This window comes from Cyprinodon tularosa, unplaced genomic scaffold (assembly GCF_016077235.1).
Source record: "Cyprinodon tularosa strain WSP-4 unplaced genomic scaffold, ASM1607723v1 ctg370, whole genome shotgun sequence".
In the NCBI taxonomy this organism is placed as follows: Eukaryota; Metazoa; Chordata; class Actinopteri; order Cyprinodontiformes; family Cyprinodontidae; genus Cyprinodon; species Cyprinodon tularosa.
This window is the reverse complement of record NW_024039086.1, coordinates 230,249-253,085: the sequence shown is the minus strand read 5'-3', so window position 1 is coordinate 253,085 and position 22,837 is coordinate 230,249. Positions and strand designations below refer to the sequence as shown.

Below are 22,837 nucleotides of genomic sequence, written 5' to 3'. Positions count from 1 at the left end.
TCAAAGATGTAATTAACTGAAACTGTTTAAAAGCTTTTTGTAACTAAAGCCTGAACTCTGCCCGTGCTTTTCCAGCTAACGTGATTATTCTCTTGTTTCCTCTCAATCGTGGCAGCTTCTTTCATCTTTGGCTGCGATCCATGACTCTCTCTTAGCCCTGAAATTGTCCCAGACTGCCACCTCAGGGCCGTTCTATGGTGGGAGGGAAGGAAGGGCCTTTGCCTTCACCCTGTTAAACCATTTGAGCTCTGCTCCAATGCCTTTAAAGCTCTCTCAGAGCAGCACATCTCCTGCTCATTGTGTGGCCCCACACTCGCATTCTTTAACATCAGGTGGTCCCCGTCATTATTTAGGACAAATTGAAAATGGTTAGAAGTAAACTGGGTTAGCAGGAGCTCTACATAAAGGTGAAAAACCAACATCTTTTTAACATTTATTAACAATAAAAAGCTCTGAGAACAAAGTAGATTTTTATTAGATGTAATAAAAAGTATTGTAACCGTTAAAAAATGAAGTTAATAGGTGTGTAAAGGAAAAGTCCGGTCATCAAGGAATAACCAATGGATCATTATTTATACCTGAAACCAATACGTTTGTGGGGATTTAACGAGTTTAGTGTTAACAATAATATTTGTCGCGATCACTGAGTCTGGCAAATATAGTAACCCCTCCCTCCTGCCATCTTCCAGCAGTGACGTCACGGTGCGGTAAGCCTAGCGCCATTCTCCCCGCTTTACAAGCAAAATCAATGGGAACTACTAGACACATCTGCAATCAACAACAATTAGTGAAGATTTCCAGAGGACTTCACCATTAAAATTCACCAGAGCTATAGTGAAACTGACAATGCCCACGTGCATGGCAGCTGGATGTTGGAATACGTCGAGTAAAAGTGGAAACTGATCCTCCACAGACGGGTTTTTCGTTGGATGCCAACTTGAAGAGGATTTGCTATCGACTTTCTGGCCAGAGAAAAAACACGGAATATGTAGCCAATAGGGGTGGAACGGTTCACAAAATCCACGGTTCAGTTCGGTTCACGGTTTCATGGTCACGGTTTTCGGTTCGGTTTGGTATATGTTGATTGTTAGCATGACATGTTGGTCGTGTTGCTGTTAGAATAAACAAAACGTGTTGCACAATGCTTGCACACTGTTGCACATTTATCCACAACTTTCTTCCCGCCGTCATCGTAGGTCACTCTGAATGCAAAACGCTCCCATACAGCAGACCTATAAAGTGCTGCTGGCGCGTCTTCCAACTCCTGTTCTTTCCCACTCGCCATTCCCACTCAATTCTCCACAACAACCGATTTTTTTCTGCTACACCCGGCTACGCTGCTTCGCTTCTTCTTCTTCTTGTTTACTAGTGGTGGTTGGCTTTGGTCGCAGTACCGCCACCTTCTGCTCTGGAGTGTAAACGCTTCGCCTATGAGAAAAAGGAGCAGCTCATGAACCAAACGCAACACACGCGAACCGAACCGAGACAGTCGAACCGAACGATTCTGACGGTTTTCATAAACCGTTCCATCCCTAGTAGCCAACATTTGGAAGAAGAATGTTTTCAAGATGACTTGGATAATAGCGCGTTGTGACAAACACCAGATACAGCACTGGTACTTGATCAACAGCCGATACCGCACCGTGACGTCACAAACCATTAGGTGGCAGTAGTGTTCTTTGACAAACATGGATGCCTCCAGTAAAGCACATTCTAATGAAAATTACTCTTAATTAAAAACACTGATCATTTATTGAACAGAATGTAATAATTTCTCATTTAAAGTACTTTCACAAGTGTTTCAGAAGTGTCTGCAGCTCCCTCCACCTCCGTTAGCGAGTGCACTCTGCGCTCCGGTCTTCCTGCTGCCTTAAGGCTGTGCTTGGCCTACATGGCCTAGTATTGATAAAACGAGTGTCGTGGCCAAAAAAGAAACCGGTCTTTTCATCTTTTCAGGCTTTTAAGAACATAATCTGTAAACACAGCAGTAGTTAACCCTGTCTGCTCACTGCAGGACAAACCTCTGTATTCTCATCTGCTTTTTTATTTGAAGATGTTGGACATGTTTCATACCAATATTTATGTTTTTGAAGTGAGATTAAATGAGAGCTCAGATTGGAGACGTTATGATGAGTTACATCTCAAGTCTTTCCTCCAAAGCTGCAAAAGTAAAAAAAATAGAGAAAGCATTTAGGGTGAATGTTTAAAATTAATGGAGGATTGTCAATACATAGAAGAATATGCAGGTAGACTTTAAAATCTGTTTAGTTTGGATGTTTTTATTATTTTATGTCAGGAAAATTAATGCATTTAGACCTGAAAGTGTTTAAAAGCCTGCTGCACTGAAAGGCTGTTATTCTTGGAACATTTAAAAAGTTAAAAACGTTGCATTTATGGATTGCAGCTTTTAAAGAGCACCATTATGATGATGGATGATGCTGGAAAATGCTGCGGTGAATCATTATTTTATTTGCCTTCATCTAAGCTCTGATTTTGATGGCAAACATTTCCTGGTCCTCTTCCTCTAATTTCCCCTGAGTTTTTTTTTCCATCCCTTTTCCATTCAGCTCATCCCAGATTTACGGCCAGCAGCCTCCATCTAGATGCAGACGGACGTGTAGAAGCAGCAAAACAATCACAGGCCGTTGCTGACCGGCAGCGCTCCACGTTGGGCCCATGTTTTGAACAGTCATAAATTCCTGCCTGTGTTGCAAAGTGACAGTCTGGCGTGGCGCGCTTTCCAAGTCACCATCTGGTCAGCTTCAACCTTTCTGCTGCGCAGCGATCCGTCTGTGTCCTCAGCCAGGGAGATGTCTGGGATAGATGGCAGGACATCGTTCCTGTGGCTGAGGCATGGTGGTTAGATGGGGTGAAGGGAAGCTGTGGAGCTGATTCTGTCATGTACAGAGGAGGGGATCTGGCTCTGAGGCACCAACTCTTTTTGTTTTGTTTTTGTTTTTTTTTCTGAATAGCTGTTTAATATCAAAGCATAATCGTGAGCGGCGAGTAGTTTCTCATCTTTGGGGGGTTGCACTTCTGACCCGTAGAGGCAAGTCCTTCAAGGATGCTTTGCTAAATCCACAGAAAAAACTCACAAACATTTCACTACACCCTGGATTCCTTCATGTCTGGATGACCATCTCTTAGGATATCCTTCTTCCCTATTACCCAATAGCTGGCTTAGTGCTGCTGTTCTGTCAGATGAGCATACTGGGCTCAGACCAACATACCCATGGTCAATACCCATTTATCCCTATAGTTTGTATATTTAGTTTATCCCTTTAGTTTTGTAGGAAAAATAAACTTTAAACTACCTAAACAGGCATGTTTCCTTTAGTCATGTACAAAAAAAAAACTAATTACCATACGGTTCATGCACAGAGAGGATTGTTGGGAAAGAGGCAACTTTTTGGGGAAGCTCCTATTTATTAACATTTCAACACAATTGAATTGAGACAATTCTTCCTCCAACATCTCACCATTCCAAGGTTACATGCAGCGGTTCTATTTCCTTCGTTTACAGCCAAATTGACTGCCTTTAACTTAACCTGCATCATATGCATTTCAACGTTTGTTTTCCATAAAGAGGAAACACACAAATTGTCTTGCGCTCACAATGTCCGTCTTTCTCAGTCTGCTTCCGGAGAACGTCCGCATTCCCGCACGCGCGGCTACTTGTGTGTTGAAGCAAATGTGACGTCAACATGGTGGATGGTAAAATCCATAGATTTAGGTACCGTATTACCCTAGTGGCCGTTAGCTGTAAAAGTCCATAGATAAGCCGCATTGTTATATAAGCCGCAAGGTCGAAAAATGGGGAAAAAGTCGCAGCTTATAGTCCGAAAATTACGGTACTTACTTTTTGTTTTGTTTTTTTAAGCATATGGTGATCTCACCTTAAATTGTTTTTTGTCCATGACTAAAGGGATACATGCCTGTCGAGGTAGTTTAAATAACTAAAGAGATAGATGCAAATCTTACGTCTTGACTATGGGTATGCTGATCTGACAGAACACCGCCTTTTTAAACCCCGTACCAGAAGCACACTGGAAGTGTGCTTCTGGTACGGGGTTAAGACTGCAGGTCAGCCCTGAAATCACAGGACGGAGGGCTCTTTAGGAATTTATTGAAGTCGTATCATATCCACTGACCTTAGGTTTAGGTTTCTCATTCACTGATGTTAGGGTTATCCCTCAGGGGAGGGAATAAACCTACGCTATTGAATTATGTCTAGGTAATAAATCCTCTGACCTTAGCATTTCTCAATTTCTTTTGAGGGTGTTTAAGAAATATAGATGGGGAAAAGCAAAGGGTAGTTTAGAGCGTCTCTACAAACAGAAAACAACAATAACATAAGAGTACAAATTACAATCCATTTTCCATAACGCTTATCCCAGCTGGGGTCACGAGGGGTGCTGGTGCCTATCTCCAGCTGTCTACGGGCGAGAGGCGGGGTAAAACCTGGACAGGTCGCCAATAAAGACACAAACATGGACAAACAACCATTAACACACACACTCACACCTAAGGAGAATTTAGAGAAGCCAATTAACATAAAGCTGGCATACACTGTACGATTTTTTAAAATCGTTGCACAGTGTACAGTGTGAATCGTCGTGAATTCACAGCTCACGATGTATGTTCTTAGACTATGCAACGCTCTGATGCAATCTACCTTTTCACAATGTACATCTAAAAACCACGTGGGACCCAGCTCCGCAGTGAGATGGCGCTACTCTGACTCGTCTATATGGAAGCCAAACGAGTAGAAGAGGAATATTATTTTCACTAGAGTGAAACGAGCTGTCTTGGCAATTTGTGCAATTTTGTGCTGAAAGCCCTAAAAAGAAAAAAACTGCAATGTATTTGGACAAAGACATGGCTGAGCAAACGTGGCTACTACAGTCTGTCAATTTTACGGAAATAACTACATTTCACCCATTGCACCCCCACCATGCCTCTGTGTTTTCATTTGAGAAGAAGAAGAAGACTCCTTGTTTGCGCACTGAGTGATTTGCCCATGACCACCTTACGACGGCCGACTGAATTACAAACATGTTTGATTTTCTCCCGACCACCTCCCGATCAGGAATCGTCTGGGCCTGATCGCCCCTCGTTACCCCTTATACACTAGACAACGGACGACTAGAAAATTGCCCCGAAAAGGGCAAAAAAATTGTCATGTTTTTAGACTGTGGGAGGAAGCCGGAGTACCCGGAGAGAACCCACGCATGCTCAGGGATAACATGCAAACTCCATGCAGAAAGACCCCGGGCCGGGAATCAAACATTCTTGCTGCAAGGCAGCAGTGCTACCCACTGTGCGACTGAGCAGCCCCTGGTCCAGACTAAAGACAGAAAAAACAATCCCCTCTGTTAACATCTAATGGAAGTGTAGGGCCTCTGTAGTTTGAAAACCACACCTAGTCACCTAACTAACTCATACATTAATCTTTGTACTAAAATATTCTTTCTGTCATGATTTGTTCACATTAAGATCCAAAGAGAAGCATCATCTCCTCAGTGAAAGGGTGGAGTCGGAGTAAAAAATATGCACGCCCAGGAGAAAGCCAATGGCTGGAAGCTGGAGGGGATTTTGCTGCCATTTGGCTGCTGGCTTTTGACTGGGCCATTTTCAGTGGCTGCTACTGTAAATGCAGGGGTTGAACTAACACATACTACAGAATAGAGATGAAATGAAGCAAACTGATGCAAAGTGGTCCCCATGTCCCCCAGCAGCCTAAGTCTATAGCAGTATAACTGTAGCTTAGCATAACCTGGGCCAATCTGTAAGCTTTATCAAAAATGAAAGTTTTAAGCCTAGCTTTAAAATATGAATAGTAACTTTATTCATATTCACTGATTTATATTTAGAAATTCAGACACATACTTTTTTATTTGTGAGGTATCTAACCCCATCCATTTAATGCCGCTAGCATGTAAAACATGTTATTCCTTAGAGATTGTAGACCCCTGGCTAAACTAGAAACTTGCAGTATTTCTAACATAAAAGGGTAAAACAGAGAAAATGTTCCTTATATCTCATATATTCAGTCAGAACAATTTGCACATATCCAACAGGAAATGGTTTACTTTCAAATATCCTATACCAAAATTAGTAAGGTCTGGGTTTTTTTCCTTTGATAATAACTTGCAAACTGAACAGTGTGTTACCGTTAGCTTGACCTGTTAAAGTATGTGGTTGGTGCATAATTGGATCAGAATAAGATCTGGCTTTAGAAAACAGGCTTAAAATCATCTGATTTCACCCACCGCTGCTTTCCTTAATAAAATCAAAGAATAAATATAGAAATTTGGGTGTTTCTTTTGTTCTATAGCTGCTACCACAAAAATCTTTTTATTTTTTCACAGTAAGTGCATCTGTGTTTAAAAAGAGACAATCCTTTATACAAAAAAAATAACAACTTGGATAAAGATTGGAGAATTAGTGTTTTTGCTAGCTTGATTTCCCTGTCCTTAACTGACACAAACAGAGATGTTAAGTGAATTGAAAACAGATGATAAGCTCATATGAAGCTGAGTTTGAGTGCGTTGCCAGCGCTCCCATCAGAGCCATGGTTGCTTCAGCCTGACTCTAAACAGAGATCACACAATGCAGCTCTGTTTAATAACAGAGCAGGCCAGTCCTTGTGTGCTGACGGCTCATCTGTATATTTGTTCCCCTCTCTGCTCTGCAGCGGTTAATTTGGAGAGCAGATGATGGCAGTGAATCCATTAGGAAACCTGTGATTTACAGGGCTGTCACGTTCTCTGTTCCTCTTATTGCGCTCTTAACGCTCTCTTCCTCTGCAATACACACAGTGGCTCTCACAACCAAACCTTTAAACCGTACTCGCTGTTTAGCTCCTCAGACCGGATATTTTACTGTCTCTCTGAGAGTTTAAACAAAGCCCTAGTTCCAGTATGATAGTTTGGGCACTGTGCTGCATGACGTCTTTGTTTTAATCAAACGGAGGGACCTTGGGATGAGATGGAAACACATCTGCAAACCCCACTGACTTAATTTAGTAAAGGGAATGCTTTAGACATGTTGCTACCAGAGCTGCTACAATCTGATGGAGGCTATTGATTGGCTGCTGTTGTGAAGCTGGATGACCATTTCTGTCTTCCAGGAACTACATTCATACATTTACTGGGTAGCATTTACTGGTTCCAACTTTTTCAAATTTCATTGACAAGCTCTGGGCTTTGGTTTACTTTGTGTCCGCCTGTGGGTTTAGGTGTAGGCATGTTTTGTTTAGGGTAGATGATAGACAGCAATCGGATACTATTATATATACTTAGGGCTGGGCGATAATTCAATAACGATATATATTGATCGATCGACGTGTGGCGCAATAGAAAAAAAGAGAGTCGATAAAAGTTCGATAAAAAAATGCAGTTTTCCTTCCTTCTCATTGTAGCCTATCATGTAGGTTTATGCTAGTCACTACTTCCTCCCAACCAATCACAATCGTGGACCCAGGCACGGCGTCACCAAGCGCCGCCCTCTCAAACCACAACACAGAGCACATGAAGATGTCGCAGCAAGGAGAGGCGGAGGAAATTGTTCCAAAGAAGGGTTTTTGTAGTTCGCCGGTTTGGCAGTATTTCGGTTACGGCAAGTCGGACAAAAAACAAACCACAGTCATCTGTAAAATGTGTAGGGAACCAGTGAAAACGAAGTCTGATAACACAACCATTTATTTATTTGTTATATTTATTTTTGGTCACTTTTCTGGTCACTTTAGTTTATTCTTTGTCAGTATTTAATAACATAACCCAGGTCTCTTAAGTTATTTTTCTTTAAAACAATTCTGTTATGGTTAAAAAAGTTGGTTATATAAAGATTTAATTGGAAGTCTGTGTTTGTGTTCTTTGTTAAAATTAAATCATTTAGCAATATCATAAAATGTCCAGGCAAAGCTGCACATAAAATATGGTTTCAAATCTTTTCAATAATTATCGATATCGATCAATATGCATTTTTTTTATCGATAAGCTTTTTTTCTATATCGCCCAGCCCTATATATACTGTAAGGTGTTATGTTAGCTGAAGGAATAATTGCATTAGATCTGAAAACCAACAAGTAAAGCTGTATCCCGTCAGACCGTACTACCCAAGGTTGCCTTTTCTGGGAGAGCTGCAGATATTCTTTGTTGTAGAGACATTGCATTCTCAACAACAAAGTTGCATTCTCCTATGTTATCATCATCTGTTTCCCCTGCCTTGTCATACCATGCTGACAAGAAACATGTAAAGCCTAAAAGGTTTTACAACTAATTTCCACCTGAGGATGAACAACTTAATAAATCAAGAATAACTGCTGTTAATACGTATGATGCAATTCTCAAGTACTTGTACAACAATAACATGTAGAGTCACTCAATCAATCAATATTGCAAAGTAGCCATGTTTACGGAATTGGTTAGCCACAGTACTAGATTAACTACCTGAACTGGTGAGCCACCAACTGTCCTTAGGGGTTAGCCACCTGTCTACACCGACTGCCCTAAGGGGTTAGCCACCACTCTGCTCCGACTGCCATAAGGGTTTAGCCACCACTCTACCCTGACTGCCCTAAGGGGTTAGCCACCACTCCACTCCGACTGCCATAAGGGTTTAGCCATCACTCTACAACAAATGCCATAAGGGGTTAGCCACTACTATACACAGACTGCCCTAAGGGGTTAGCCACCACTATACACCGACTGCCATAAGGGGTTAACCACCACTCTACTCCAACTGCCCTAAAAGTTTAGCCACCAGTCTACACTAGGGATGGGGATCGTTAATATTTATTGATATCGATACCTTTATCGATACTCCTTATCGATCCGAGTCGTTATCGATACCACTATCGATACTTTTCTGTTATTTGGTGGAAAGACGATGCAACAAATTTTTTTTAACAGAACTGGTATTGCTTTTATTGCTTAACAAGTGAGCATAACAAAAACGTTTCTAGCCTTCAATAAACATGGCTAATGTAATAGGCCACTTCGAAATGACATAAAACTAACTAGAATATATTTTCACAATTGTTGGTTAATGTATTGTCTACTGTCACTTTTCCTCATGTTTTTAGTGATTAGGAAAATATTTAACAAATAAATAATTGTATTTTAAATTAAATGTAATTTTTAATAAATGTTGGCATCAGTAGTTTAATTATATATAGAGCAATATACAACTGTATTACTCATGTTTCTCGCCAAAAACAAAATTTCCCGTTTTCTTTACGTTATACTTGAATGCATCATGATAACCTAATTGTCGTTTTACTGAGCCAATCTGAACACATCATCACGCAGCACGTCTGATACTTTATTTACTTTTCAAGCTAACTAGCTTGTATGCTGCAGATTACAACACGGATTTCACAATTACTATTTTTAACTGACCGGACAAGCTACAAAGTCTGTGTGAGCGCTTACCAGTGGTACTCTGAGTGGATGATGAAGACGGGACGGCTGTGGAACGGCGGCAGCCGCAGGAGGAGGAGGAGTCTTTTCCGTTCAGCCATTCTCGAGTCGCGAGCAAAGTTAGGTGCCAGACTTCACTTGTTTTACTTTTAATATCTGTTTGCTTACAATTTCATTCCAAAACATTGGTGGACATGCTGCAGTGATTGGATTGATTAGATTTAAATGCTGTGACGCGACTCGAGGGACACACAATTATGTTACAGGACCTCCGGGAGAAAAAAAAAAACACGACCAGACTCGATAGTGGTATCGATAAGCCCAAACGTTATTGATTTTCGGGTTTTGAAAAAAGTGGAACCGGGTCCTTGATGGAACCGGGTTTCGATCCCCATCCCTAGTCTACACCGACTGCCATAAGGGGTTAGCCACCACTCTACACCGACTGCCCTTAGGGGTTAGCCACCACTCTACTCCGACTGCCCCAAGGGTTTAGCCACCAGTCTACACCAACTGTCCTAATGGTTTAGCCACCAGTCTACACCAACTGCCATAAGGGTTTAGCCACCAGTCTACACCGACTGCCATAAGGGTTTAGCCACCAGTCTACACCGACTGCCATAAGGGGTTAGCCACCACTATACTCCGACTGCCAAAAGGGGTTAGCCACCACTCTACTCCGACTGCCAAAAGGGGTTAGCCACCACTCTACTCCGACTGCCAAAAGGGGTTAGCCACCACTCTACTCCGACTGCCATAAGAGGTTAAGGCCAATTTATGCTTCTGACGCATAGCCTCTGCAACCGTCAAATCTGTCTAAAAAAATCCTGACTAGGCGTTGGTGGGTCGCAAAGCCACACAGACCTCAAGCGGAAGTGCGCAGACAAAAAGCAGTTGTGATTGGTCCTTGGTATGTCTTTCAGCTGTCTGTGTGGTCTTCCTCCTCGATTCGGTGCCAGGGCGCGACATTTTTAAAAACCAAGGAACAACTACAGTGGACAACTATGACGAAAGGTTAATCGGTCTTTTTGCCAACTCCATTAACAGAACCTGTCTAGCAACTCTAGATCCATCTCCTTGACGCAATGTCTTGCAGACGCGCCATCTTTGTTTTGGAAGATAAACAGTCCCGCCGGCGCCGCCAAAGTTCTCGCGAGTTCTCGAATAGGTCCCCCTTGCGCTTTGGCAGGAAACTGCTGTGCGTCCCTAGGAATTCCAGACAAACGGTGCAGAAGCATACCAGCAAAACTGATTCGCGACCAGACCCAAGCGACATTTGATGTGTGTGGTTGCAGAAGTATAATCTGCCCTTTAGCCATCGCTCTTCTCAGACAGCGCTTAGGGGAAAACAGATACCCGCAACTAGTAGGTAGGCTTCTCCAAAGGGGACAACCCTGGAAACACTACCCCTAACTTCAAGACCTCTGCTCTAGAGGTGATTTTTAAGAAGCATGATTCAAATCTAAAAAAAAATGGATGAAAACCCAGAGCAAGATTGAACAAGAATTGCCTCACCCAGAGGCTTGTTAGATGGTTTAGGTTATTTTTATTTTTTTACCTCTCCTCTGAGATTAAGACTGTATTTTTGAAATTTATTCCACTGAAACCAAACCAGAGGATCTGTCGCTGTTTTATCTTTGGATCAGTGGCCTGTTTCATTATTGTAGTAGTCCTCGTAATGTTGGCAAACAAAGGGTGTTTGAACTCATACATGTCCCTTAATGGGCACTACAGTTAGTCAGCGATGGTTAGGTTAGGGTGTGAATCCTCTCAGACAATCAAGCCTGCTCAAAGCAGCAAGTGTTGTTTTGTATTTTTCTTTCAGAAAGACGAGAACCTTTCCAGTCCATTCCTTCCTTGTTTTAACTCTACTCGTTTAGGAACATCTTTCCAATGTAAAACCCACACCCACACACCCTCCTAATTGCGCTCGCTGAGCTCTCATGTCATTCTCCCCATCTTCTCTCCTGTTGCCTAATTTTTCCCCCATTCATGCAGAAATCCTTATTTTCACTTTCACTTTGTCTCTGCTCTCACACTCCTTCTACTTCTTCACCTCTCATTTTGCCGCCTGACCAGCTGGATGGAAAGAATCCCTTGTTTATCTCTCCCGCTGTCCGTCAAGGGCTTTTGCATTACTGGTGCTGTTGCCTAGCAACTCCAGCAGAAGCTGCTATTGGCTGCTTGTGAGGGAGAGAGAGAGAGAGATGGTGGCAAAGAGCAGCTTCTATTGGACTCGGCGGAAGACAGACACGTGTGCCGCTGTGCCAGCCTTTGTGTGACTCCAGGAGGAGTTTAGCAGACCCCCAGACAGACTAATGCACTCTGTCTTCTCTTCTTTACTTATAACAGATATTTTTATTAAAGGAACTGAAACATTACACGCATTAAAGCTCAGATATGGATGCCTGACTTGTTCTGTGGATCTGCTTTTAGGTTTCACAGCATGTATTTGTGGTGACAGTTGTCATCTTTTCTTTTAAGTTGATCATGCAGACTGGTAGCCATTAAAGAAAGGTAAATTCTAATGAGGATTTCAGTAGGAAGAGGATTTAGTGGATATATGTTGCTGTGGGGAGTAGTTCCTGAACATGTGCAGACAAGTCTGGACTCAGGTCCGTCTGGCTCTGTTCTGCCTCTTCCTGTCTGTCTTTTCCCTTGGATATTCCTTTTTCTACATTCCTTTAGATATCAGTTATGCTAATGTTGAGTCAGTCTCCTTCTGTTGAGGAAAAAAATATATTTCAATCATATTTATAATTAGTCACTATCAGAAATATCCAAGTTGTGAAAACTTTTCTTCTGTCTTATAATTAGATTTCAAACTAAATGATGAAATGACAGCAGGTCGAACCCCTTAGCAGGACAGCATACACAGAAAATGACCTGTGGAAAAATGCTGCTGAAAATATTTCATAGCATTTTTGATGCCATCAGGAAAAATTATGTGAAAAATATTTTTCACAGATGCTAGTTGAATACATGCTAACAGAATAAAAACAAAATACACATAATTTAGGGCTGCCTGGTGGAGCACTGTTGCCTTGCAGTAAAGTTAGCATGTTCTCCCTGAGCATGCGTGGGCTCTCTCTGGGTACTCCGGCTTCCTCCCACAGTCCAAAAACATGATTATAAGGTTAATTGGCTTTCTCTAAATAGGGGGCCATGTCCACCCCTACAAGTTAATGTTTTGTCCCATAATTCAACACCTAAACAAACAGTTTCCTTCTAAACCAGAGGATGGCAGCAGTGAGAGTTTCAAATGAACTGTTGTGATTGATTACATTGTAGTTGTTAGTGTATTAAGCCATCAAATATCAACAGTAATACAGTAATTAAACATCTACATCAACTTACTAACATTAAAGATGACAATTACAGAATGTATGCTCTTTTCAAAGCTAGTTTTATGGGGAGAAAGCAAAGATGTGTCTTTGCACCCTTCCTAGGAGTCAGGTATGTAATTAAAGATAAATAATAACTAAACCTGTTTAATGTTGTTTATTTATTGATAATAGACAGAACTATTATTAATTAAAGGTATAGTAAGACACTTCCAAGTAGGGCTCGGTGATAAAGAAAATCTAATATCACAATATATTTGGGCTATATCGCGATACACAATATATATATATCTCGATATGTTTAAATTACCTTCAAAAACAATGGATATACTCATTTAAACTTTTGGTTTGAAATTTAAAACATTTTATTTTAACCAGCTCAAAGCTTTTCTGCCACATGATGTCTTTTGGTGTCAGTATTAGACCTTTTGTAAGATCCCAGCAACCAAACAGGGAACCAAGCAAAAACACAGAATACTGACTAAAATGCTAATTAAAAAAAGGCCCTTTTGTGGATAATAATAATTTAAAAAAAATTAGAATGTAAAAGAAAAATTGACCTCAAATTACAAAATAAACGTGGAGATACTGTCCAACAATTAGAGCATTATAAAAGCATCTCCGACATATTTACATGCTGGGAATTTTAAAGAAGCACAAAAAGTTGTACAATTGTGAACATTGCCAAGTTTAGAAAACGCCTGCAAACCTCTGAACAATATCGCATCACATCACAGGTATTAGAGCATCTAAAAGACATTTAAATAACGTAATAAATAGCGTCTGTGAATTCCCTCCATCTCTTCCTTTTTCTCCCATATGGGCTCGCTTTTTCAAACGACGAGGCCATCGGCTTCACAGCTGGTTCATTTAACGTTTAAATTGGTGACGCAGAGTTTACAACATTCTTCATTTAGCAGCAGAGGGTGGTGGAATAAATTTGCACTGCTACCTTTTGCAGCAATAGTTTTTGAGGCACGTCTTACAAATTAGCGCCTTTTGTTCGACGTCCTCGCAATGAAATCCAAACCACCGCTCAGCTGAAACACCTGCTGTCAACAGATTTTGTTCGCCAGTTTCTGTAGTGTGCAAGAAAATAATCATGTCTAGAGGAGGGGTTTATGATGCTTTCAAAGTGTGTGGGAAAAATAAAACTCAGTGAAATAGATGCAGACGACTTAATGTAGTCATGCAAATTCGTACTCGATGGCGGAGATAGTAATTTTAACTATCGCCACGGGGGAAACTCAAGATACATCGAGTATATTCGATATATCGCCCACCCCTACTTCAAAGTCACTCTTTAGTGAGTGTTTCTCCTTCAGACCATCCCGCCTGGTCTTCTGCCATTGTGTGACCAAATCTGTCAAATATCCTCTGGACTGTTTTCTTTCTAGTGAGGCTGTCCTCTACTTGTAACAACGGAAGCTAACGGAAGCTAACTAGAAACATGGAGAGCACCATTCACAATGGTGCTAGGTGAGCATGTCACAAAGTCTGGCATGTGGAACAACCAACAGATAAAACACGGCGCACAATGGCCCCTACCTGGCCACCCCTATAAAAACCACTGCAACTTGGATGAATGCTTTGGACCAACTCTGGCTACTAATTTTAGCTTAAAAGCTGTGTTTTTATTTTTAGTTTTGTCTTTAGAAACAACCCCTGATGTGATGCTCTTGTGTTCCAGGTCAGAAGACGTGTCTCCACCTCCATGGCGTGTTCCCCTACATCTATGTGCCGTACGATGGCTGCACACAGCAGCCAGAGCGCTACATGCGGCAGGTGGCCTTCAGCATCGACAGGGCCCTCAACGTTGCCATGGGAAACCCCGCCGCCAGCACCCAGCATGTCTTCAAGGTGGTGCTGGTCTCTGGCATGTAGGTGTCTCTCATCAGCTGCTCTCAGCACCGACTGCAAACAGTTTCACTCCTATTCACCGTGTCTGTTTATTTTCCTCCCAGGCCTTTCTATGGTTTTCACGCCAAAGAGAAGCACTTTATGAAGATCTACTTGTACAATCCTCAGATAGTGAAAAGGTGAGGCTAACACTGATCAATGCAGACTAATGAAACTGGGGGTTTCTGTTGTCTAAAGCTATTAAATCCCTAACGACTCAGGCAGGACTCCGTCGGCTCCCTGAACTAAAATCCATTTCTGAGTGTCCGCAGGTGTGCATATGAAAGGAAATAATTACTTTGCTAACCAGAAATAAATAAGTGAAAAAAACTCAAGTTTTCTAACAAAATTTTACAATTTTGTTAGTCGATCATTGAAATCAATTTACATAATTCAAAGGAATTTGTTAATCGATAACTTTATGATGAACATTTATGGCTCTTTACACTACAGGTCCTGATATTTCCCACACAAACAAAGACATTGAAGGGAGCTGTTATTCCAATGCCTTTCAGGTTATCTAATGAGAAAAAGTTATTTCCAGACAGATCAGGCCTCCATGTCAGCTGGATTGGATCATCACCAGCTTTTTTTTTTTTTTTACACCTAATCATATTTCAGCATAATAGTGCCACCATGAACGCAGTATTTCTGGAACAAAAGGTCAAACTGATTTCATGAATAAGTTGAAGGTGTTTGTTTTAGATTAAGATGAGCAGGTCATTCAGCACCATTATCACCAGTATGAAGGTTGAATGTAAACATGGAGCCTGCGGTCTACCAGACATTATCACTACCCGATCCGTCCCGGAAGCACGATCCATCCTGCGCATGTATATACAACCGGGTGTCCATAAATAAAGTAATTATGGTACTAAAATTACTTATTTTTATCCTTAACTCACTAAAAAACACTAATACTCATCTTTAAATAATGTTTTATTACCTTTGTGAGACAATTTTGATGCTTTTTACATTTTCTTGGTTAAATTGTATCTCTGACGTCATCATGGGACATGCTCAGAGCAGCCCGGCTAAATCTGATTAAACCATGTTTATCTGCATTTTAGTTGTTTTTTTCTTTAAGTTACGCACTATATAGCATAATATTAACACAAAAAGAAAACATAAAACTCAAAAAGATTAGATTTATGTTAAAATCCAAAGTTAAAAAAAATTAGGCACCGGAAGTAGCGTAGGAGATCGGGCAGCACAGAGTGATTAAAGAAATGATTTTAAGGCATTTATTTTCTCAGGAAATACATTATTAACCTTTAACACATTATAGTTTAGTACGTTTACAAAATATGAGAAGGGAAAAACATTATTTAACATTATTTGCACACGATTTTGTTTTTAACAAAATAAAATCGTGTGCGACCTGGATGTATATCTGGGTGCACAAATGAGCTGATGGCGGATGCGCAGAATGGACATAGCTAAATTATAGTGAAGCAAATATTTAGCACCCTACTATTTTGCGACTTCTCCCACTTAGAAATCATGGAGGGCTCTGAAATTGTCATTGTAGGTGTATCTCCACTGTGAGAGACATGATCTAAACAAAAATTCAGAAATCACACTACTTATTTATATGATCCAGCTGCAAATAAGTATTTGAACATCAGTTTATCAGTTAGAATTCTGACCCTCAAAGACCTGTTACTCTGTCTTCAAAATGTCCACTTCCATTTATTATCCATAATTAGATGCACCTGTTTGAGGTCGTTGGCTGCATAAACATACCTGTCCACCCCATACAAACAGTAAGAATCCAACTACTAACATGGCCAAGACCAAAGAGCTGGCCAAAGATACTACGTAGACACAGAACTGTAGACCTCCACAAGGCTGGAAAGGGCTACAGGGAAATTACCAAGCAGCTTGGTGAAAAAAGGTCGACTGTTGGAGCAATCATTAGAAAAAGGAAGAAGCTAAACATTACTGTCAATCTCTCTCAGACTGAGGCTCCATGCAAGAACTCCCCTGGTGGGGTCTCAGTGATCCTAAGAAAGGTGAGAAATCAGCCCAGAGCTGGTCAAAGATGAAAAGAGCTTGGACCACCGTTTCCATGGTTACTGTTGGTAATACACTAATACCCTCATGGTTTGAAATCATTCATGGCACAGGAAGGTTCCCTTGCTTAAACTAGGTATGTCCTCAATTTGCCAATAACCATCTGGATGATCCAGAGGAGTCATGGGGGAACGTCATGTGGCCAGATGAGACCAAAATAGAACTTTTTGGTCAGAATTCCACTAACCCTGTTTGGAGGAAGAAGAATGATCAGTACCATCCCAAAAACACTATCCCTACTGTGGTAGCATCATGCTTGGAGGGTGTTTTTATGCACATGGGACAGATGGACTGCACTGTATTAAGGAGAGGATGACCGGGGCCAAGTATAGCCAGATTCTGGGGAACAACCTCCTTCCCTCAGTTACACTGCAAAAAATGTAAATCTAAATAAGTTATTTTTTCTTAGAATAGGTGCATTTTGTCTTGAATTGAGGAGGTACTTTGCCAATGGAACAAGACAATTTACATTAAAAGGGGTCATAGAATGATTCTATAGGGTACTTGCTGCTTGTCCTAAAGGTCTCTGAATGGGGTGTGTAACATTAGTTGGGCTGAAAATGGCAAGCCCTAGAATGTAACGACAGGTTTTCTTCCTTTTATGGTATAATCAGGAATATTTAGATGAGCTGTGCGCTGATTGGTTGGTTTACAACGAGCGAAGCTGCTGAGCAAAGACTCATCATAGCAACAAGCACTCACTCACTGAAACATCAAATTGTTGATATGGTAAGGTGACTAGACGTCCTCTTTTTCCTGGACATGTCTTACTTTTCATAGCTTAAAAAATGTGCGGGGGAATTTCTAAATATTCTGGGATTTTGGTCGACTACAGTGCAGCCACCGTGAGATGTCTGTTACCGGCCCCGCCTGAGGACCGGCGGCTCATGGCTCTCTGCTGAGGTCTGGTCGAGTCAGTGGCCCAGCAGTCAACACCAGCGAGCTGGTCTGCATGTCAATTTCAGTGCATGACAAAAGTACGGGCCAGAAATAAGGCAACATTCCAGAGTTTACGTCTTCGTATGAATTCGCCTGTTTTATGGTGGAAGTTTAGAAGTGTGAGATTTGCAGAGAAAGGAGGTGTCGCCCACTTAACTATCGTTATTCGTTATCGTTATTATTAATTTAATGGGAAACACATCAATCTCCTTTGGCAGTTCATCACTGGCCGCTCTGGCCCACATTAACTTAAGTTAATAAACCAGCATCTAAAATAAACACAGGCAGCCAGTTGTTGTCATTGCAGCACGGAAGCTCATCCATCATCCGTTTAGTCTCACCAGATCTTCAGATCCATCTTCAACATGTTAAACCGACACCTTTTTCAAGGACTTAGTCATTGTTTTCTATCAAGGACGTTTCAAAAAGCCTAATTTCTGTTTTGGGATTGATAGAAGGAGATTAAATATTTCCCACACTGCTAAATAAATAATTTCTCTTCTTTTTTTCCCAGAGTGTGTGAGCTTTTACAGAGTGGAGCAGTGATGAACAAGAGCTACCAGCCTCACGAGGGCCACATCCCCTACCTCCTGCAGCTCTTCATGGATTATAACCTGTATGGCATGAACCTGATTAACATGGGAGCTGTGAAGTTCCGCAGGAGCCATAACAAAGGTTAGAGCATCTCACTTTATATCGAATTATATTGAAACACCCAAATTTTAAACCTTATCCATTTAATCCTAGAATCGGCCAATAATCAGCAATACTTGCCAGAGATCCTGAGGTGATATTGCTTTTTATTCATAGGTTTATAGAATAACGATTACACAATAATGACAAATGCTACACAGTGGTCTTTATTTAAACAAAAAAAGGGCAACGCATTCAATAAAACAGGCCGATATCGGCCAAAATCTCCTCTACAGGTGGTGAGTTTAATGACTTAGACAGATTTATTTTGTCATTTTGTTTACCCAGGTGCAGTGCTGGGTATTTTCGCCAAAGTCCTGAATCGATTCGATTTGTTTTTACTATAATGAAAGTGGTTCAACTGTTTACTTTTTCCTGTCACATTAAACACAAAGTGCAAACTTGTAAATCAGACAGTTTAAACTTGAGATGTGAACAAAACTGTCTCAGAAGTGCAAACTTGTTTGTGAAAAAGTGAAGCCTCACTCGAGCAAGCAGACATGCATGAGCTGCATTATCTCCACTGCACAATCCATATTTGCAGGGTTCTCTGTAACAACTACAGGGTGTTTGCTGGTCAGCCCCCATTTGTCAACCTATTGGCCATATTTGCAGCTGTCTGGCTTGAAGTCATCGTGGTGGTCTGTAGCACGAGATGCGACGCGCCACTAATCATCAGTGTAGAGGGAAGCCACCTTAATGTCACATATCCAGCACATTATCTTTAATCGTTTTAAACCCAACATGGTTCCAGATATCAGACTTCAGTCGGGACAGCTTGCTGAGCGGTGTGTTACTTGGGTCGGCATTTGAATGTGAACGTGCGTCACTATAAAACTAATCGATCTCATTCCCTAAACATCGATTTTGCAAAAATGTAAAGGAATCGATCCAAAATCGATTAAATCAATTTTTTTATCCAGCCCTCCCCAAGTGTAAACAATATAAAAATTTGTTAAGAACAGGTGGGCTCTCCTCATCCTCCCCAAGACGTCCAAGCGCTTCTGTGCCCTTTTGACCAGTGAGGTGGTGTTTCCAGTCCAGGTGAGGGTGTCTCTGATGTGCACCCCCAGGAATTTGGTGCTGTTGATCACCTCTACAGCTGAGCTGTTGATGAGCAGTGGAGCGTGGTTAGGACGGTTCTTCCTGAAGTCCAAGATGATCTCCTTGGTCTCCGTTCAGGATCAGGCTGTTATCTCTGCACCACCAGCTGCTCCACCTTCTCTCTGTAGTCCTGGTTGTTATCGTCTCTGATGAGGCCCACCACTGTGGTGTCATCTGCAAACTTCACCATGTGATTGGTGGTGAACCTGGGGACACAGTAATTTGTCATCAGGGTGAACAGCAGGGGGCTCAGGACGCAGCCCTGAGGGGAGCTTGTGCTTAGGATGATGACATCAGAGGTGTTCTGTCCGACCCGGACTGACTGAGGTCTGTTGGTGAGGAAGTCTAGCAGCCAATAGCAGAGGGGTGTATTGAATCCCAGCTGTTCCAGTTTGCCCATCAGATGCTGTGGGATGATGGTGTTGAAAGCTGAACTGAAGTCCAGGAACAGCATCCGCGCGTCCGTGTTTTCTTCACCTCCAGGTGTGCCAGGCTCAGTTGGAGAGCAGCAGAGACGGCGTCCTCAGTGGAGCAGTTCTGTCGGTAGGCGAACTGGAACGGGTGGAATGTTGGCGGCAGACTGGAGACGATGTGTTCTTTACCCATCCTTTGGAAGCACTTCATCATGATTGGAATCAGTGCGACAGGCCGGTAATCATTGAGTGAGGTGACCTGAGGCTTCTTTGGTACCGGAATAATGGAGGCAGACTTGAAGCATGCTGGCACTATGGATTGATCCAGCGAGCTGTTAAAAAGTTGTTGTTGTAGTCTGTGATCATCTGAATGCCTTTCCACATCCTCCTGGTGTTGCTGTTGTTGTGGAAAAGATCCTGGATCTAATTTAATCTGTGTTGGTCTTTGTTAAAGTCGTAGAGAGGTCATATTTAAATGTCAAATCATTCTGGCTTAAACATGTATATAGATGTACTCTTTATCAGACAATATTTCCCAAAAATTCAGAAAATTTCTATTAAAAAAAAGATCCTGTCTTAAAATCTGTGGGTTGTTTTCATTATCTTCTGCAGGTCAGTTAGTTATATATCAGCCTGAACACCTAAATTCAGCCAATCATATATCAACGGTCATCTGTCAATCACATTTTTTCACTCATAGCATCTTGATTCATATGTTGCAGCTAATATACGCAACGATTGAAATCAGAATCCTTTCCTTTCCCATTGAGTTCCGTCCCAGTGTTCACGGGGATGGACGTCTGTGTCTTCAGCAGGCGTAGAGCTAACAGAACTGGCAGCGTTGCGAGGCAAGGGCTCAAACATGTACGGCTGGAAGCCTTCTACACCAAACCAAGCTTCTGCCGCCCTGGCGTCCTCTTCCACAACATCTTCGTCCCCGCTTTCCTCCTCTAAATAAAATGTATGACAGAGGAGACTCCTCCACGACCTCCGACACTAAACTCTCCTCCTCTTGCATGTTTCCTCTGTCCATAGCGTTCCTTGACAGTGTCGTTTCTAAAGGCTGAAACCGGGTCGTCTGCATGCGTGTCGCAGTTTACGCAGATATTCACATATAGATATATGTGAGTCAGGACATAGTCTATATACTAAACTGAACAATACTTTTAAAAAAAACACTTTAGATTTAAAATAGAATTTTTTTTTTATTGAAAATTCAATGTATGAATAGTGGATGAATAAAAACCTCATTTTATTTCAGTGTTAAATTCTGTTTAAAGTAAAGGATTATAATTGAAAATGTCTTTGGACCTTTACTGGTTGATGAGTTTCTGTATTCAGGCACCGCTGATTGTTAATTGGTTACCCCTGCTATAGGTCATCGCATTAGACCCACCTCCCAACCCAACTTTGAGAATAGATTAAGGGCGATATTTTGTTTGCCGCCTGATAAGCATCATTAACGCAGCATGTTAACGTCGATAAAGGCTCACCGCTAAAAAAAAAAGATTCTTTCTTTGTTTAATCGCAGATAAATCTGATATAGTAACAGTTGAGCAATGGTTTTTAATTTAGCGTTTCCTTTGGACCTGATGGTTGTGCAGTTTTTCCTGAAGTTTCCTCTGAAACCATCCGGGCTGAACAGGTTGAAGCTTTTCAGATGCTTTATTGGATAAATCTCCTAACCAGCTTCCTGCACGGAGATTAAACCCCTGAAGCCCAGTTTGTTTGATCAACTTTATCTCTCTCCAACTCTTGTCATTTAATGGAGCTCTGACCCAGTGCTGCAGACTTTTAATAAAAGCAGGTTCTAATGATCCGTCCACTGCTATGCAATTGAAATCAATAGGATGACTCTAATGCTCTATGCAACAAAGACCCTAACACCCAAATATTGGCTCCACCTGCTCCGCCCCTGCTACAGCGTGAACGTTGGAGCAACTTGTTAATCTAGGATCAAGGGGATTAAAGGCAGAGTCGGTTTCAGACTGAAATCTTTAATGTGTTCTGGACTTCATTTTAGACATTCCACTAAAAAATGTTCATAGAGCACATTCTGTGTGAATTTGTATATGAGGGTATTAGATGTGACCACAAAAGCAGAAATATTCCACCTTATTGTATGAATGTTTCAGACTGGACGTGTGTCTCTGTTCCAGACGGAGCAGCTCCAGAGGCGGATCCATCATCTTCCAGCTCTCATCCCAGCATCAGTCCCTGGAAGATCCCCTGTTCCACCAGGCTGAACGACAGCAGCCTCGCAGGCACCTTCGTCCGCTGGGAGGAGAGCGCTCTACCCTGGTAGGTTCCCCCCCTCTGCTCAGACCTCCGTCTGAGTTGGACCCCTGCTGGCTAATGAGGTAATAACAGTGATGTGCTTGCAGCTCTTTAGTCCTGGAGAACGTGGAGAGGCAGAGCACCTGTGAGCTGGAGGTGGATGCTGTGGCTGTCGACATCCTTAACCGCCTCGACATTGAAAGTAGGTGCAGTGAGATGTTTTTCCTCCTCAGGTTTGGTCACAGAGTAGAGATTAGCGGAGATGAGGGAGTTGATCGGAGGGTGAATGTTACAAACCCCCTGAAGACCACTAATGGTCAATTCTGGCACACAAACACAGAAGTAATCTACATAAACAGATGAGGTCAGTAGCAAAATACAATTTATTTTACAATTAGCAGGGGTTCAATTACAAGAGACAACAAAACACAGGGAAGCTTTAAACCTCAGGGTCTCCACTGCCAAAGCAACAAACAAAACACACCGTTATTTAGTTATAAAAATAAAACATTTTCTAAAGGAGAACTGAAAAGAAAGCTCTGGTGCTGCGGGAATCGAAAAAAGAATCGTTCAGCGAGCTGCCAAACGATGCCATGGAATCGGAAAATACGGAACCGGTTCTTAATAGGAACCGGTTTTCGATTCCCATCCCTACTCGCAGCCTTGC

The 22,837-nt window shown here is 41.8% G+C and overlaps 1 protein-coding gene across 1 annotated transcript in view; it reads left to right on the top strand.

Annotated features, from left to right (window-relative positions):
* rev3l (REV3 like, DNA directed polymerase zeta catalytic subunit) overlaps positions 1-22,837 on the top strand; it is a 94,795-nt gene that overhangs the window by 17,941 nt on the left and 54,017 nt on the right. Inside the window, exons 2-6 of the mRNA XM_038296500.1 lie at positions 14,460-14,649; positions 14,734-14,808; positions 18,198-18,358; positions 22,053-22,194; positions 22,278-22,372. Of these exons, the coding sequence (XP_038152428.1) occupies positions 14,460-14,649; positions 14,734-14,808; positions 18,198-18,358; positions 22,053-22,194; positions 22,278-22,372 (663 nt within the window). The remainder of the gene's footprint in view (positions 1-14,459; positions 14,650-14,733; positions 14,809-18,197; positions 18,359-22,052; positions 22,195-22,277; positions 22,373-22,837) is intronic.